The sequence below is a fragment of the Dendronephthya gigantea genome, unplaced genomic scaffold (genome assembly GCF_004324835.1).
Source record: "Dendronephthya gigantea isolate DGI-Jeju-01 unplaced genomic scaffold, DenGig_1.0 000000F, whole genome shotgun sequence".
Taxonomy (NCBI): domain Eukaryota; kingdom Metazoa; phylum Cnidaria; class Anthozoa; order Malacalcyonacea; family Nephtheidae; genus Dendronephthya; species Dendronephthya gigantea.
This window is the reverse complement of record NW_021163010.1, coordinates 3,335,253-3,352,806: the sequence shown is the minus strand read 5'-3', so window position 1 is coordinate 3,352,806 and position 17,554 is coordinate 3,335,253. Positions and strand designations below refer to the sequence as shown.

The 17,554-nt window shown below is 35.3% G+C and overlaps 2 protein-coding genes across 3 annotated transcripts; one reads left to right on the top strand and one right to left on the bottom strand.

Annotated features, from left to right (window-relative positions):
- Positions 1-116: 116 nt before the first annotated feature.
- Positions 117-8,404, top strand: LOC114517032 (programmed cell death 6-interacting protein-like). The gene is made up of 17 exons (XM_028537041.1): positions 117-368; positions 2,546-2,600; positions 2,874-2,940; positions 3,045-3,172; positions 3,354-3,507; positions 3,867-3,976; positions 4,061-4,177; positions 4,314-4,373; positions 4,594-4,883; positions 5,059-5,236; positions 5,474-5,695; positions 5,863-6,019; positions 6,232-6,383; positions 6,575-6,709; positions 6,855-6,949; positions 7,201-7,268; positions 7,393-8,404. The coding sequence occupies exons 1-17, from the start codon at positions 154-156 to the stop codon at positions 7,809-7,811; spliced, it is 2,622 nt and encodes an 873-aa protein (XP_028392842.1). The 5' UTR covers positions 117-153; the 3' UTR covers positions 7,812-8,404.
- Positions 8,405-8,466: 62 nt separating this feature from the next.
- On the bottom strand, positions 8,467-16,765 carry LOC114518860 (gamma-aminobutyric acid receptor subunit beta-2-like). 2 transcript variants are annotated; one of them, XM_028539981.1, is made up of 10 exons: positions 16,449-16,765; positions 12,004-12,167; positions 11,537-11,754; positions 11,372-11,439; positions 10,737-10,954; positions 10,361-10,443; positions 10,144-10,281; positions 9,576-9,790; positions 9,102-9,266; positions 8,467-8,996 (listed from the first exon to the last, which is right to left on the bottom strand). In XM_028539981.1, the coding sequence occupies exons 2-10, from the start codon at positions 12,111-12,113 to the stop codon at positions 8,748-8,750; spliced, it is 1,464 nt and encodes a 487-aa protein (XP_028395782.1). In that variant the 5' UTR covers positions 12,114-12,167; positions 16,449-16,765; the 3' UTR covers positions 8,467-8,747. The 2 variants fall into 2 exon arrangements, with proteins under 2 accessions (XP_028395782.1, XP_028395058.1); XM_028539257.1 differs by lacking the exon at positions 16,449-16,765 and adding an exon at positions 13,639-14,344.
- Between the last annotated feature and the right edge of the window lie 789 nt (positions 16,766-17,554).

Here is a 17,554-nt window from a genome sequence, read left to right as displayed (position 1 = left end):
ATTTCGATGAACTCTATGTTATTCCGGAGGTGGTGAAAAATATAGCGGGTGCGTGGGAGTTGCGTGGAATTTTCGTGACTTCGCAGTGCAACTCATTCGTTTTGTTTATTTCTGAACTTTTACGTAATATTACAAAAATAATCCTGCAGAACTATGGCGGCGGTAAACTGGCTTTGCGTTCCCTTAAAACGTTCTAGTAGTAGTGAGGTTGATTTCAAAAAACCTTTGGAAAAATTTATAAAAGCGACGTTTTCAGCGGAGATTTACGATGAGCTCAAAGGCAGTATAACCGAGCTAAACAAATTACGAAGTAACGCTGTTAATCGAGCTCCAGAGAGACACCAGTCCTCTCTTGATACTTTATTAAGGTATAATATTACATAATTTTGAAACTTGCTTAAAGTTTTCTATTTATTTTTTAACTTTTTATTTGCTTGTAATATCACTATATGACTATAAATGTGTTCTAACCCACGAAGATGTTACACCCTCGTTTAAACAAAATTATAAAAATTTATCTCAGGAAGTGGATAGATCAAGAAACATAATATTAACTAGCCTAGGCTATTCTTTTAATTAAACATCTCAAAATAGGGTTAAGGCAATCTTTTTTACATGAAAAACATTGATACATCTCATGGATGAAGCTAAGTTTGTGTACAATACAATATTCTAATTTCTAACTAGAATGTTAAAATATATAATAAATATACTGTGTGTAAATAGTTAATATACTGTTGTTTATAACTGCATGCATCTACAACTACCAAATGTTTTAACACTACCATTCCTACTGCCCAATATGCATGTATGTGTAAACACAGATTAAAACAAAGCTGCATGAACAAGATATGTCGAAGATATATGAAGGACAGATGTGCTGACTCACCATGCCATTTTGAAGGCTATGGACTTCATCAAAGATGAATCAAAATATCTGATACAAATAAAAACACCTTACTCTGTGAAATGAGGCCGGAAAATAAATAGATTATTAACAATATAATGTTATAAAGCATTAACACCTTGCGTATAATGCATTTACTTAATTGTACCTACGTAGGTGGTTGTTTAGACCTGACCATTGTTTCAAAAATATACGACTTGGATCCTCACTAGAATTGAACCTATGCCTCTCCAATTCAAGTGCAATGATCTGCTCTCTCTGCTACAGAGAAAAAATAGTACACTTGGATAATCAACTATTCCACACTATTCAAATCAAGTCAAATTCATATTTCTGTTGTATTTAACCCTTTTTTCCTCACTTTGTCCATAATCCACCCTGTAAAAACATCCTGCCAAAGTTTTTGTGGTAGCATTTGAAATTTTGGCATTTGGTCAATAATTGTATGTCTTAAAGAATTTGAAACAAGCCACAGGAAGGACTGCCACTTTGTGGGTGCTTTCACTTTTAAACATTTACAATTTTCTTAAATTTTGTTTAAATCATCAAAAAGTTCTTTATAGATTTCCAGCAAGTTCTTTAAAACATAAGAATTACCTGTGCAAAATTCCAACTGTGCCTGCATATAACCATTTTGTGCAGCAAAACTGCTGTATGTTGAAGTGTATGTACAGCTTTGCAAAACTTAATACATTGGGTTTAAAATGTGAGCATGGCTGTTTTGGACTATTACATACGCATAAAAAAATCCCAAAAGCCTAGAACTAACTAAATTGCATTATAATGTTATGTTCCAAACTTATAGAAAAAAAAAATAGAACAAAATAAAAAGAGGGTCATTGTAGGATTTGAACCATCATGTTATTAAAGTGATACACAGTATATATATCAACACCGTGTCAAAACCACTTCGCTACCGATTTCTTGTGGAATAAACAGCCACAAAAAGTGTTATGTGTATTTAACTGGCATTTACGTGCTCTATTTTTATTGTTACTTGCTACTACATGTATGTATCTGAAATAGACTTTACTCAGCTTACTAAACGTCAGGGGCCGGTTGTATGAAAGCCGGATAGCGCTAATATCCACCGGCTAGTGTTTTTTTCAACCGTTGTAAAAATGCTTGAAACGCCGCAGTGAAATTTCAGCTTTGGAAATAGCAATTATTAAAGAGGATCCTCGATTTAGGAATACTAAGATTTAATCGAAGTTATATAGCGCCAGGCGGGCCCAAGTCTAACTGCATGTCTGTCTCGCGACTTTCTATTCATTTAATCATTTTGGTTCCAGTTTGTCAACATTCTGGTCTCTTTTTTGGGGCGATATATACATATTTCAGAGAGTTCTCTAATATTATCAAAATTTGAAGAATGTAAAAATATGTCTTATGATAGGCAGCCATTTTCATTGGTTGGCAATCATTTTCCCGTTTGAAAATCTCAAGGATTGGCATTCAGCATGATGCTCCATATCTAATACATTCACCATTGAATGTTATCAAAAACTCACAAATACGTTTTAAAGACCGTTAATCCGATCTGTCATAGGGATTTTCTCTACAAAATGCACATTCCAGACTATAATTTAATTTCCATCCACCATGTCAATGATTTATGTTCAAAAATCTCATCTCTAGATATTATGACCAACTTGTCTCAATGGAAAGTAAGCTTCCCATATCAGAAAACCAGGTATTAATCAATCTAATATCTTAATGCAAAAATGAAGAGCCTTTGACCAGCAATTGAGGCCTCTCTGAGAAAAAACTGAAGTGGACAATGGTAGTTAACCCTACCCCCCCCCTCCCTATATGGGACCAAAAACACGCAACGCATACTGACAATCTCCGTCCCTCAAAAAAATCATAGTGCGCGATCATTATTCGAGTTATTAAAAAAAGGCGCGAAGATTGAAACTGAAAATATTAATAAAAATATAATATTCACAACGTTTTTTTATTACAGATCCGAATCACGTTTTCATGGTATAATGCTTTTGATAAGGGCTCCTGGCTATCTAGTGGCAAAGCAGGTTCGTGTCGTGTCAGGCAATTTTAGATACGAAATGCTAAGGGTCTGTTGTGTGAAACCTAAGCCAGTGACGTTCATCTATTCTAAGTTTTCTAACCTCTGTAGGTCTCGCCAGTGCTTCTTATGAGAAAATGTGTCTCTTATTCAATATTGGTGCATTGCAAAGCCAAATTGCCGCTTCTCAAAACCTAACATCGGATGATGGCCTAAAAACTGCTGCAAAATATTTTCAGGTAAAAATTTCTTTCTTGTAAACACCATCATCCCTTACTTCGCCAGCCAGTTGTGGATTATATAGTCCTGGTAAGTCCTGCCTCCTTTAGAAGAACTTTATTCCTGCTTGTATGTCCGTCAGCCATAAAAAACACTGCTACTCTCTAGCTATATATTGCTAAATATTATTTCTTTATACAGGCATCAAGTGGAACATTTGAAATGATCAAAGAAAGTATTTTCAGTGTTTTACATCAAATTCCTACCTCTGATCTCTCACTGGAGTGCTTGGCTGCACTGGTTGCGATCATGTTGGCACAAGCTCAGGAAGCTTTTTGCTTGAAAGCTATTCAGGGTATGATTGATAATCGTGCATGGCGAGGTTTATATTACTCACAGGGCCGTCCTCAGGTTATTTTACGGGGGAAGGGAGGGGGAAGGCAGTAATCTAAACCGACTGATCGACGGACTTGTACCGACTACACTCTGGATGAAACTTTGTCAAGTTTATATTGGATCGGTCTATAGTTTAAAAAATATTTTTGTCTGCCGACTAAAATAGCAATTTTACCGACTGAGCCTCAGAATCAACTTTCTCGGGGGTGACACCCCCTAAGCCCTCCCCCCCCCCTAGCTCCGCGCCTGATTAGTCGTGTTGTTTCCTAAACATAAATGCACGTAGTAAAATATTGTGTTATGTATAAACCTTTCTAGACAAAATGAAAGACTCTATAATTGCTAAAGTCGCAGCTCAAACCTCTGATTTCTACAACGCGGCAGTTCAAGCCGCTAATGTGACTGTAGCCCGGCAGCTGTTTGATAAGGTGAAAATGCAAACATTTCTTAAAATGCAAAAATTATGATAAGACGCCGTGTAGTTACGACTAATAGATTATAATGCGATACAGGAATGGATTCCGATGTTATCTGGAAAAAAATGTTACTTCACAGCACTGGCAGAATATCATCAAGCCGCAGTTGCGAAGGACAAGGGTGCCTATGGTGAACAGGTTTCCAGACTCAAGGTACACTATATGTTTCTACTAGGACAGAAATAACAATGGACGAAATAAGATATCCTGAAACTTTTTAGTTTGGCATCGAGACAATTGCTCTTATCAAAATATCTCATGATGATATTTCTGTTTTTCCTGCTTTTAGGTTGCAATTAATAACATTTCAGAGTGTGTCCGAGTAAGCCAAGGGACAGTGAATGTTCAGGTATAACGTTACTCTATTTTAGGTGTATATTGAAGCCATTGTAACTATGATATTTTTCAACCATAGCTGATAAATGTTTAAATGCACATTATGTAGGAAGTAGATCGAATACTACCTACCTATCCTACTGTAGTATCACTACATTAAACCTGTCCCATTTTGATTTCATTATCATTTTAGAAGATCTATTGAAAATTCACGTGTAAATTTTTGTTCGCAGACTTGGTCAGAAAAAATCAACCGTGCTTATAATGAGGCAAAGAAAGACAATGATTTTATCTATCACGATCAAGAGCCTCGACCTGACGCCCTACAAGCACTCGGCCGTGCTGCACTGGCGAAATCTATACCCCTGGGACCCACTCCAATAACGAGCAATTTTAAGGATATTTTTGAAAAGTTGGTTCCAACCGCTGTGCATAACGCTTTACAAGCTTTTGAATCGAGACAAGCGGAAATTACAAATATTGAAGTTGGCCGCTCAAGAGCTGCCACTCAGGAATTGAAAAGGTAACGTATGGTATATAATTATGCTGATAATAATAGATTATTTATTCATATAAATGATTCCTCTAACTCCAAACGCTTTCTTTCTTTCTTCTTTCACACTTTCTACAATAAATCAAATGTCTTTATAAGCCCTTTCCCATTTCCAATTTAATAATTGCGAGTTTTCTCTGTTTAGTATTTTAGCATCATTGAACCTGCCCGCTGCTATTGAAGATTTATCTGGAGATCAGGTTCCCAAGTCTGTACTTGAAAAAGCTGCGTCAGTGCGAGAGAAAGGAGGACTGGGAACAATTGACCATCAGCTGCAAGCTTTGCCTGAGCTTTTGAATCGAAACCGAGAGATTTTGGACGAGGTTAGTTGCCGCATGTGTGATTATAAGTAAAGACTATAAGTAAACCTATAGTCATTGGAATTGGGCTGGGTGGAAACGATTTCTCTTTAGCATTAGTTTATTTTTATTGTGAATCATTATCATAAGTTGCATATTCTCCCAAGTTGTTTTTCAAAGTGAAGTCGTTCTCACTGAGCCATGTTGAAGACCAAGAGCTGTGCTAAAAGTGATACGTCTCTATCACCCTTTTTCTCTCAGGCCGTTCGCTTGTTGGACGAAGAGGAACGACAGGACACCCAAATGAGAGATCATTTTCATGAAAAATGGACACCCAAACCATCAGCTGAATTAACCGCTAACTTACGTGAAGAATGCGCTAAATACAGGGCTATCGTGGAAAATGCCACAAATGCTGATAAGATTGTTAAAGAAAAATATAATGAGCACCGACAGTCGATTATTTTGCTGTCCAAAACTGATGTACGTGAAAAAGCATATTAACTTATATAGGTTGTTTGCGTTTGCTCGAATGTTGACAAGATAGACAGGTCTTGTTTTTACCAAAGTTATAGATCTTCAACAGGGGCAAATGCTTTGTATAACCTACGCGTTAACACTTAGCATTGTTTCGTATTTCAAATATTCAGGAGGAAATTGCGAACAGTCTTCCAACAGTTAAATCGTCAGGTCAGACAGCAAGTCCTGTTGTCGTAGAGTTACGTCAGCTTATGGAAGAAGTTGAAACCATTCAGGCAGAACGTGAAGCCATCGAAAGTGAATTCACATCACCATCTCAAGATATGGGTAAGAATTCATGTAAACTGTCTGTCATCTAATGATTTTTTCTATTAATGTTGTAAAGATATATACTGATAACGATCTTGCAATTTAAACACGACGATTCCTAGGATTTCCAAACCCAATCATCAGCCAGCATTATGATCTCCAAGCTCCCTGATGACAAATTGTTGCTGACAGTGTTTTTGGTATAAAATCTATGATTTTATCATCTTTAGCGGCGAAATTTCTGGGAGCCCTGGCTGCAGACGGCACAATAACAGATCTTGAAGGGATTACATCAGGTGGCATAGACGAAAAATATGGTCCATTGAGAGAACAAGTTGAAGAGTCACTAAAACGTCAAGAAAAATTGGTGGAAAAAGTAAAGGTAAAGAAAAAGATAGTTAGATATTGATCGAGCCCACATTCTAACGTGTATCACGTGTATTTTCATCGAATTTCATCCCGAACAACAGTTCTGCGACAGAACAATCCAATAGATGTACACATGCAGACAGTCATGCTGTTAAATTGATATGGTTTTAATCATTGTTGGATGGGTGATTATTTTCTTTTCAGGAAACAAACGATAAATTTGTTAGAGAGAAGACGTCAGGTCAAGCTGCTTGTGAAAGAGAAAAGATATTGAAAGATTTAGCTGCTGCTTATGATGTGTATACCGAATTGACATCTAATTTGATGGAAGGAACCAAGGTAGAGTTTATAAAAGAAGCACGACAAGTGCTTTTATGTCCTAAACATGCAGATAATGGTAGAATTGTGAAATATTGAGTCATGCTAAATCACCAGATGTTTTATCCTTTGTCATTCAATTCTTATTTATTTTATTATTGTTTAGTTTTACAATGATCTAACGGAAATTTTATTGAAGTACCAATCAAAGATATCTGATCTTGTGTTTGCACGTAAAACAGAGAAAGAAGACCTTTCAAGGTATTAAACGGTGATAAAGTACTTAAAAGTTGTTTCTGGTACTAATTTTCTTGGCCAAAATAAATGAATATTCTTGCTTTGTATTAATTGTATGACCAGTTGTCATGTTGGTTCACATGAATGCGTCATCCTGCTGGTTCATGCACGTCCTTTGCGCGCAGACATTTCAATGGTCACAAAATTTCTGTAAAATATCACTGCGTTATCACTACCATAAATTTGACCATGATTGAATCTTCTATCTGTAACAGAGAACTCCAGCAGGCCCTGGCAAATGCCCCAGCAAGTACTGTGCCAAATACACCTAAACATCATGATGGTAAGACACACGACTACAATCATTAGATGTTGCGAATTTAAGAATTTGCAATTTTTTAACAATTATATCACATCAATTTTTTGAGACCAGCTTCCGTATTATTTTGTTTGTTTAAATTGTTTAGCTCCAGAGCGTCCCAAACCACCAGCACGGCCGTCACGACCTCCACGTAAAACAGATCCAACACCTGCTGTACCTCAACAACCCCAAGTATCCCAACAACCTTTTGTTCCCCAACAAGCTGCAAACATGCCCCCAGCTCATGGTTATGCTCCATCTCCTGGTGGTCACCCTGCACCATCAGCACCATACCCCAGCCCCCCTGGTGGATACCAACCCATGCCAACCGGTTATCAACCTTATGCCAACTATGCCCCTCCGGGGGGTATTGCCTCTATAGCACCCGGATATCCGGGGTACCCTGCAGGGACACTTCCTCCAACATGGCATTACCAAGGTCAAGGATATCCACAGCAGCAACAATATCAGTATCCAGCGGGTTATCCCTATCAAGGACCTCCTGGAGGCTATCCAAGACAGTAATATTGAACCAATCAAGTCATACTGGCAAAACTGCAGTAGTTAAAATCTTATGAAAATATATTCAATAATACGATATGTATGTTAGTACTGTAGACAATTGAACAGATTGAGAATATCATTAAATTAGGAAAATATTAGAGCAATTGCAAGTACTGTGACAAGCAACGACACAACCCTTTTCTAGGACAAGTGATTGTTTATAAATTTCGTCTCTAAAGATTTCTAGATTTTCTAGAAACCTAGATTATCTCATTTTTAGTGTTTGCTTTAATTGCTTGTATTTGATAAAGTACACTTGTACCATGTCTATGAAGATTTCACTAAATGAAAACTTGTGAAACACATGCATGATTTTATACAAAACAAGAAGCTCGTCATGTCAATGTTAGTAGAATGTCGTTTACATTTTAGGTGAAATATATTATGTAATTAGTTCATATATAACATTGTTACGGATCTCTGATTGTAGACCAATTTATTGTTCAGTTTTTCCAGGTATAAAAGCTGTCGAAACAAGCTACGATTTTGTATATTTCAGAAGGCCCTCACTAGCTTGAAATGCGAAGACCTTATGCGACCGCTCTCGCCTTTAGGGTAATACTAATAGTAACTAATTATTGACGGAGCGTAAGGTCTGTACTGTGAAATATCAGACCCAGGGCCAGGCTTTACTGCATGAGACTTCCGGGATACTAGTCCAGATAAGGAATAATACAGACCACGGTCCGGATATAGGTTTTACGGACCGCTCGTCAACCAAGAGGATTTTAAAAAGCCACATAATAAAAAGTGTTCTATGGTGTTGTGGGTTATTTTAGATTCATTGCAAAGTCAATATGCCCAGCACAAATTATTGTCAGGTCTATCTGTCGGACCGGCTTTATTATACTTGTCGATTAAAAAATATGCTATTTTTAACGTATTTAAAAATATGTTTTATGATAAAAATACGAGCCAATATACAGCGTTAAATAACATGAATGTTAATGGGAAGAAAATTCTAGCGAGTTCATCTATATCTCGGACTGTCAAACGAAGCAAATATTCTTTAATTCTAATATGTAGCCTCTTCTTTTTAGGTTTAGGGTCTCCATGTACATACGTGGCTACCTCACCTTCTTTACGAATCTGTGCATAAATGTGTTTCTTTTTCGGCTCGTTTTTAAATGGCCGTTTTGCCTCTTCCTAAAAACAAAATGGAAATTCACAACTGCATAGCTTTATTTAATTTGACGATGATATATATAACCCATCTTGTTCAGTTCATGCATGCATGTTCAAGATGCTTACTTTGGCTTTTTCTTCTCTCTCTAATTTTTTCCGTATTTCCTCTCGTTTTCTCTTTCGTTGACCCAAATTATCCAGATATAAAACAATCGTATACTCCACAAGAACACCAAATACAAACATAAAACAACAAATAAGATACCAATCTATCGCCTTTACGTAAGAAACCTATAAAAGGAAATTCATTAACACATGCGCTATTATGGTATATACATGCATTGAATCGTTATATGCCGTGAAATTATGGTATTACTGGTATATATAGACAATCAATAATTGAAGAAAATCGTGCATGAAATACCAGCTATAAATAATTATACATAATACATTGTAAATATCATCCATTAATCCATACTCCTTTACTGCTTAATGTTGATGGTGAATATTTTCATGCAACTGAGTGGGTGACCTCCAATCCAAGAGGAACATCTAAAATATCCCAATATAGCCTACATATCTATCTATATAGCATTTTACCTTGGGCATAGAGTTATTTAGAATGTTGAGAATGGTGGTTGTGGTCAAAACTGACGTAATACCCAACGTAACTCTGGCTGCTGTTGACTCCAGTGGAATACAAAATGAGATCCACGATAAAACAACAATCAGTGCTGATGGTGAATAAACATGAACCAAAAAATAACCCATTTTCCTTTTTATAGTTATCTCAGCCCGTATACCACTCCAGTTCCCTATAGAGTAAATAGAATAACACTTTTCTTGCCGTATTCTAAGGAACAATCAGTGAACTTGGGTATAATATGATCACCATACCAGGCGTGGAAAAACAATCGAATGAGTAACCATTCGTCGTGAGGCCGGAGACGGGGTATAAAACAAAATTTAAAAAGAAAAAACAACAAATTCACACTATTTTCAATGCATGACGATATATTCTTTCGGCCACTTGCATGGCATGCATCTTTAAATGAAGCAATTTAAAGTCACATCAGGCCTAGGGACTTCTGTTGACTATGCCATTATACTCTTACAAGAAGATATAATGACTTTCATTGTGCGATATTTATTATTAATACTGACTCACCTGACATATACTGAGTTCGCAGCTCCATCGTGAGTGTTTGAGATATATTGTGTTGCGGTAAATCGCGCAATGGTATTCCAAAACCTCCATCACTTCTGTCCTCCCATTGTAATATTACGTCTTTTTCATTGTAGCTATCTAAAATAGCAAACGCGGGCACAATTATCCGGTGTAAAGCCGGTGTAAAGACATCGATTGGAATTACATGAAGACTTACAACTTTCTATATCCAAGTTACATTTCTGCACATCATTTGGGAACATTCTCAAATCCATATGGCACGATGGCTTTACTGTCACCCTATGTTGGTGAAAAAACAGTTTGATTTTGGACCGCACGCCTGATTTTGCACGCATGCATGCATGATATGAAGAAAATCCACAATAATTAATCTATAAGCCCTTTTTTTACTTATTTTTGCCTGCTTCTAAGAACCCAAGAAAATTTGAAACTGCCATTATATATAAAGGACCAGAGATTTTTCAACTTTTCGGAATGAGTTAACTTTAATATAGGGTATAGCAATGTGAAAAGGCAGGTCTTCACTCCCACTTTGGTCAAACGGAACTTAGTTGCATTACACTTATATTTACCTTGAATTAAAGTGGACAAGTCCATCAGTCGCTATTTCAAGAAGTTTATTTTCAAGCGTAACTTTATGAAATTTTGATTCTTTAGAGTTGACGAAATATGTATCAGGTAACCATATTCTGTTCAATATTCTGTTACTTATGGTAAACGTTTTGCCTTGCATATGAGCCAGTCTTGGATCTATCCATAGTTGACGCAGAAAGAAATCCATTTTAAAGTCCTTAAAAAGAATAATTCATAGCAAAATAAGGAGTGATTGCATGGGGAGTAAGATTTATGTGTTAAACTAGTCTTTGCACAGCTTAATAATTGCCGATAGCGTATATAGCTACGTTAAAATACAATCCTGTATAAAGACGGATGTATACAGATTTAAATGGGGTGACTTTCAATGTCTCTTCCTTGAAATCATGTTATATATGAAGAATTATTACTGGATTATGCATGAATAATTAGTATAATAAGATTGAGGGGGCGCATGCGCATATATATATCTATATATATATATATATATATATATATATATAATTATATATATATATATATATATATATATAAAGCTGTTATATGACATATATTCTATCATAGATATGGCTAACATTATATATGTATATAGCTAGTTTATTATAGGACGTACCATATCTATAACATTTATAGAATCCAAAGCTATCACCCATATGCCAACTTTTACTATTACTGGTTTACCTGCATGAATATAAACATATTACATTTGTTAAAGATCACTGACTCGGAGTCAGTGATAAACAAAATGAAAATAATTTTCTGTACAATCAAGACGCACCTTTATTATCAGGTCTCCGTCTTCTGTCGTAATTGTCTTCATGTAACATTTCATCCAGTAACGCTGTTACATCTCCATTATTTGACGACCCTCTTTTAACCCGACGAAGAAGAGCCCGAGTAGTATTTTCACTTTTGGATCGGGGGTCTTCGTTTGAACTGTTGTTCTTAACTTGCTGGTGTATTTGTTGATCGTGACCTCCCACTTCATTCATCTCTCTAAATATGACGATATATTCTTTACAGAAAAATTTGGGAAAATATTTATAAATCAATCCGAGTGTCTTGAATTTTGAACATATGTATTCAGTTGATTCTAAGGTTTGTCCCTCCAAAGCCTTAAACCATGAACTTTGCCGGTACGTGTAATTGATGATTAAGGGCAAACTTAATCGAATTATTTGTGTAGCATTTATTTTTATACTCTCGACTATACAGACCTAGTATATAAAATATTTTGTACTTTACCTCGCTTTCGTGAGTTCAGTTACATCCAAGGCAATGTAGAATATGACTATAATCTTGATTACTTCTCGGCAGCGAAATGAATTACATCCCAACATCGTGGAAATTTGCATTCAATTATCTTACAAAAATATTTTTTCGAAAAGAAGATTCAACTTCTCTAACACCTGAATAAAAATGAAGTGTTCTTTAATCAATGGCAATGCGAAAATGTTAAATGTTGAAAGTTAGTTTAACGCGATGATCATCAATTTAATGCACCACGCATATGCTTTCTTCTTATATCAACATCGATCGTTCTATATATCTGTGACTTGGCCACTGGCAAAATTATGCAAACAATATATAGACGGATCTCTAATTTTAAATCAAACGAGAAAGTTCTACTTTGGGAATCAAGTTGTTACTGATGCGCGTCAAAATGTATACAGGTGTTTTCACCACAAACCATCAACAAACAAAAGTATATTAATTCCTGTACGTATTTAGAATTTGCAGAGGATTTCAATTAAAGTTCAAAGAGAGAGCATGATATATATCTATATAAATTTATGTCGATATTTTTGTAGCATTCTAGGCGAAATTATGTTATTATCCAGATGAGATTGATGTCATGATAAGATATATCCACGTAAAAAGTTGTGTTACATTTGTACGTGAGGCTTGTGCTGTGCGGTTTGTTTTTTTCGGCATGTTTATAGTGTGGAAACTTTCCTATTTGGTCATATTAAGGCGAATTGTGATTAGCGGGTCTGTTGTTGTGTGATTATAGGTCGAAGAAAAAGTAATTAGTCGAAATTTGTGACAGAATTCTTTTAGTTATCAACAAAGTAAACATTTGGCAGCAGGTGCTTCGACCACAAGGCACAAGTTATCAAAAAACAAATATTTCACTCTTCTAGAGAAATCGATCTTAAAATCTAAATTCAAAGTAATTGCTTTTTCCTCATGGATATTCAGTTGATTTCAAGCGAGATATATTTAGAATATCTTATAATACAGTAGAGACATTCCTTGGGAACAAAACTCCCAGACTGCATACACACATGCATCGTCCATTAGCATGCAGTGTTCAAAGACACATCTATTATATATATATAGATGGCTAAAATGACGTGATAGATTTGATGAAAAACTCGGGGTGCACGAAAGAAGAACCAGAAAACAGAATGATAGAAAACATGTTATATACTGAGTAACTGAGTGTGAAGATTATTAATTATATATATAGTATATAACTTAAAATAGCAATTATACAGCTCACGAGATTTATAAAAGAAACACAAGATGACTGCATGCATGGTTTCTTAATGACCGTGCGCGTCATATAACACTTATATATACACTGAGTTTCGTGAATGGGTTTTTTGAATTTACACTTCATATTTTGATTAATATTTCAACCGTTTCCCAGGGTCTACGACTTATTCACAAGATGTTTTCGCGTTTTTTTTTAATGAAAAAAAAATGTTTGGCAAACGGACTAGGTTTATTTAATTGGAATTTAACTGAAAGTTGCATCTGTATGCAAACAAGAAAGTGGTTGGAATGACGTTCTATTGTGACTGATGTATTTCAATCTTAATGTTATGTACAAGGTTTTAACAATTGTTCGTAACATATCAAACTGCATCTTACCAGTGGAAGAATCTTCGTTCTTTCCTTGTGTTACACGTCTACACTTATACTACATCGATCAGCAGCTTCGTCGCGTTTAACCTTTGATAGCCTGCATGGAAACCATGCATACTCGTCTCTCCTCGAGACGACAGCACTTCCCAAACGCTCTAGCGACTGCTACGTATATATACATGCATGTATGTTGAACTGTGCATTGCATTAATTATTAAGCATCAAATGAAGCCGACAGAAATCTTTTGCAATTACAGGTAATTGGCTGTACAAAAATAAGCTATAAACTCAAAATCCTGTTCCTTCACTTTGAATCTGATGGAGGTAGTCAGTATGAGTAATCGAAAGAGAATAAAATCCTATATTACCGATGGTTATAATATACGTCGCACCATTCATTCCCGAGCGAAACCACTTTGGCTCTAAACTAACCACTGTCTGACACTGTTGGATGCCATTTTATTGGCTTGCTGGGGCATTTCTTCGGAAAACGATTCGGTCACGCATTGAAGAGGGGCCGAGGCAGAAGGGAGAATTTACGATATAGGCCCCAATTTGATCGAGAAATTAGGGGAAGAAAGAGTGCCCAGGGAAAAGTCCCCGAAATTGATTCTTACCCAGGCCCCAAAATTTGAATGCACGCGGCAATGTATGCTAAGCACTAAAAATAAATTTCCACCGCACGTTGGAAAAATATGGATAGAAAACGGGTTTTTTGTTTTATTGCTGTTCCATGAACTGAATAGAGAACTCGCGGGGAATTGTTACATCGCATATACATCCATTCTTACCCAGATGAAATTTTGTATTCCTTTAAGCGATTGACTTGGAAGCGCAGTAAAACTTGATTCCCAACGTTGTGTCTCCGAGAAGATTAAAGATGTTACATTAAAATGCTTTTACGTACTGTTCGAGTAACTATGGCGAGAGAGATTAAGATTGACATTTACGGCAGAGCATGAAATATAATCTGGAGCAAGCTGTTGTACATCAACCTTGAACAATGACTCAGTTACTTGGCTCTCCAGAAACGACTGGTCCTTTTACGTGTTCGTGGTTTCCCCTAAACGTTAATCTCATAACCTAATACTTGATTTTCGCATCAGAAAACGAATGTTACTTGGAAACGTAAGTCTCAAAATACGAAACATTGTGGCCAGAATACTAAGAAAAGAAATTAATGAAGGTGGGCAGACATAAAACATTAACTTGAGATTAAATGAAAAGTCGCCCCCGGCCGTTATTTAATTCAAAAACCCTGCATAATCCGATTACACGCAATTGTTTTTTACGTCATTACGAAAAAATCTCAATTATTTTCGCGATGTATTATTGGTTGGTAACAACAACGCTGTTGTAATTTGGTTTATGCGTGTGCAGAATATCCACGTATGTTTTAATTCCAATCTTTATCGGTCAGTTGCCTAGATATTTGTTGAAACAAGCAAACTTGTTTGGGCTGGCAAAAACAATTATATAAATCTATAGAAGAAAATTTGACCATAGCTCATTAAAATAAGAAATTAAAATATATTCTAACAGAGTATTTAAGTACTTCATAATTCGAGGGTTACGAGAGAACAGTAAAATTAATAGAGAAACATTTTTTTTAAGTTTTAATACACCGTAAACTTTACATGTACAGTTTACGACTGACTGCTTGCAGCATGCAGCCATATTCTCGCAAATAATAATGAACTAATACTTCCGATTTCTATTATAAATTGAAGTGGCTCTATTTTCAACGCCTCCCCATGCATAATTACTGAAACGATCATCAAATTTGGCTTATATAGTAAGAACTAGCATGTAAAATTGGAAGAAGATTAGACATTACATTAAAAGTTAGGATTATTTTATATTGAGACTGTCACACCTCTCGGAAAAATATTTTTTGTAATAAGCTACACGCATATATATAAGACATAATGAGTCAAAACATTTTAATTCAAAGATAAAGGATTAAGAGAATGTTATGCATAAATGCATAAAACTATTCACAAGAAATAATTTGGATTTGTGCTACTACTATATTGGATAAATGGTATTCATGCATATATATAATCCCCTGAAAGGCGGGTTCCTTTAGCGTTAAGACATTAGGCTATCGATTTATAGGAACTTACTACTTCTAGTGGTTTCAGAATTAAGATAAGATCTAACGAGAAAAACGGTTATATACATGTAGAGTAAATCACATGCAGAGATTTCAACTACCATTAATAATGAAATATTAACTAATTCCGTAATAATATGATTCAAAACTAGTATTTTAGTTCTCCGTGCAATAGTACATGAAGAAAATTATCACGAAGTAAATATCGTAATCACTGAAACTCCCTAATTTTGAACACTTAAGTAAAATAGGTTAGGTCATCAAATATACATCTTAACCACAACATGCATCGGTTCAAATTCTTGTAAAACGAATAAAATAGACGTAGACCATATACGCTTTTACATAGCTACAAGGCTTATCTTTATATTGTTACGGCAGTGATTAAATGAAGATAATAAAGATTGTTATATAAGAAAACAGCTGAAAAACTTCAAAGGGAATAAATGCGAATATCGCCTTGTGGGTCAAAGGCTATATATAGCAACCATATATAATATAATGTCAAATTTCTTTAACCTACATAGCCTTAACATAAATTTTGTGTTTGTACATACATTATTGGTTATATGTAATAAGCAAATCATATATTATGCAATAATAACAAATGTACACCTACGTGCTTTTTTAAGTCATCTATATGAAGCATGCATGCATGCTTGTCAAAAGGAAATGTCTGCAAAAAGTTAAACTCACTTACCTATTGTTTTAATGCAGGTGAAGTTCTTAGTAGCGTCAGAGAAGCACAATGAGATGCAACTTAAAACCTCTCTTACTCAGGATTCCCAAGAACTCTTCTTTCGTGTAAAACATTGTAGATTTATATGTTATTCTCTCAACTATTTATAGACGCCATATTGAACGAATATTTTAATTGTATAGTTTTGCTTGAATCAGACAAAATATGTTTCCAAGCACCGACTTAACTGATCCATAATTCATTTCAAGCACAACTTGATAAATGGGATTTGCCCAATAGTGCATCAGAAACACAAATACAAATGCATATTTAATCGTTTAGTCTTATATTTAGGCAGATGTTTCCTGGCAGACTTTATCATATCGTTGCATTATTAATATCTATACATGCATATTTAGAAATTATTGAATCTTTTTTATTTCATAGTTTATGAGGAAGAAGGACAAACCATTAATTTATCTATAGCTATAAGTAGTATTTAGAGAAAAAGAACAAAGAAACATGAACATTGTTGCAAGGTAAACAAGCATTTCTTCATTAAATTTTTCAAACTAATTTAATGAACAATATCAATGTTCAAAATGAATTCGTCTGTCACACACGATGAATGCATATCATTATCATGAGCAATGCTAAAAACGTTGCCTAATATATGTACTGAGCAAGCTTCTACGATATAAGCTGCTTTTACAAACTACATGTTTACCTAAGTCGTAGGCTAATCTCCCTTTATGGTATACATACCCTGCCCCATAGATATTAGCCAGTTATAGGCCAGTCAGTTTCTGTTTCGTCAGATAGAAATATTAGCAAGTTTTACTTTAATCCTATTACTTTGAATTAAACCGACCGACTTGATTGTTGCTCACTCTATAGCAAGTTTTTTTGCTCTAATTTTTATTAACCCTATTATATCTCATGCATGCAAGTCCCTTAGTAACGTTGCACCTTAGTATCTACACTAGTGCTGATATGCAAAGGGACCTTGATAGTAAGACTACAGGCTGACTAGTATGAAACATTGAATTAAAGTTTTTTTAAATTACACCAGAAAACGATTAACAGCCGACAATTATAAAGTAAAGTAAAGAACCAAAAAAGACAAG

Excerpts from the sequence above, each read along its gene's own strand:
- LOC114517032 (XM_028537041.1), top strand. The coding sequence starts at position 154 with ATGGCGGCGGTAAACTGGCTTTGCGTTCCCTTAAAACGTTCTAGTAGT. Across the intron at positions 3,508-3,866 it reads TTGCTTGAAAGCTATTCAGG|ACAAAATGAAAGACTCTATA; the intron begins GTATGATTGATA and ends AAACCTTTCTAG. Across the intron at positions 6,384-6,574 it reads AATTGGTGGAAAAAGTAAAG|GAAACAAACGATAAATTTGT; the intron begins GTAAAGAAAAAG and ends TTTTCTTTTCAG.
- LOC114518860 (XM_028539981.1), bottom strand. The coding sequence starts at position 12,113 with ATGCAAATTTCCACGATGTTGGGATGTAATTCATTTCGCTGCCGAGAA. Across the intron at positions 11,440-11,536 it reads ACGGAGACCTGATAATAAAG|GTAAACCAGTAATAGTAAAA; the intron begins GTGCGTCTTGAT and ends ATATTCATGCAG. Across the intron at positions 10,282-10,360 it reads TAACTTGGATATAGAAAGTT|ATAGCTACAATGAAAAAGAC; the intron begins GTAAGTCTTCAT and ends TTGCTATTTTAG.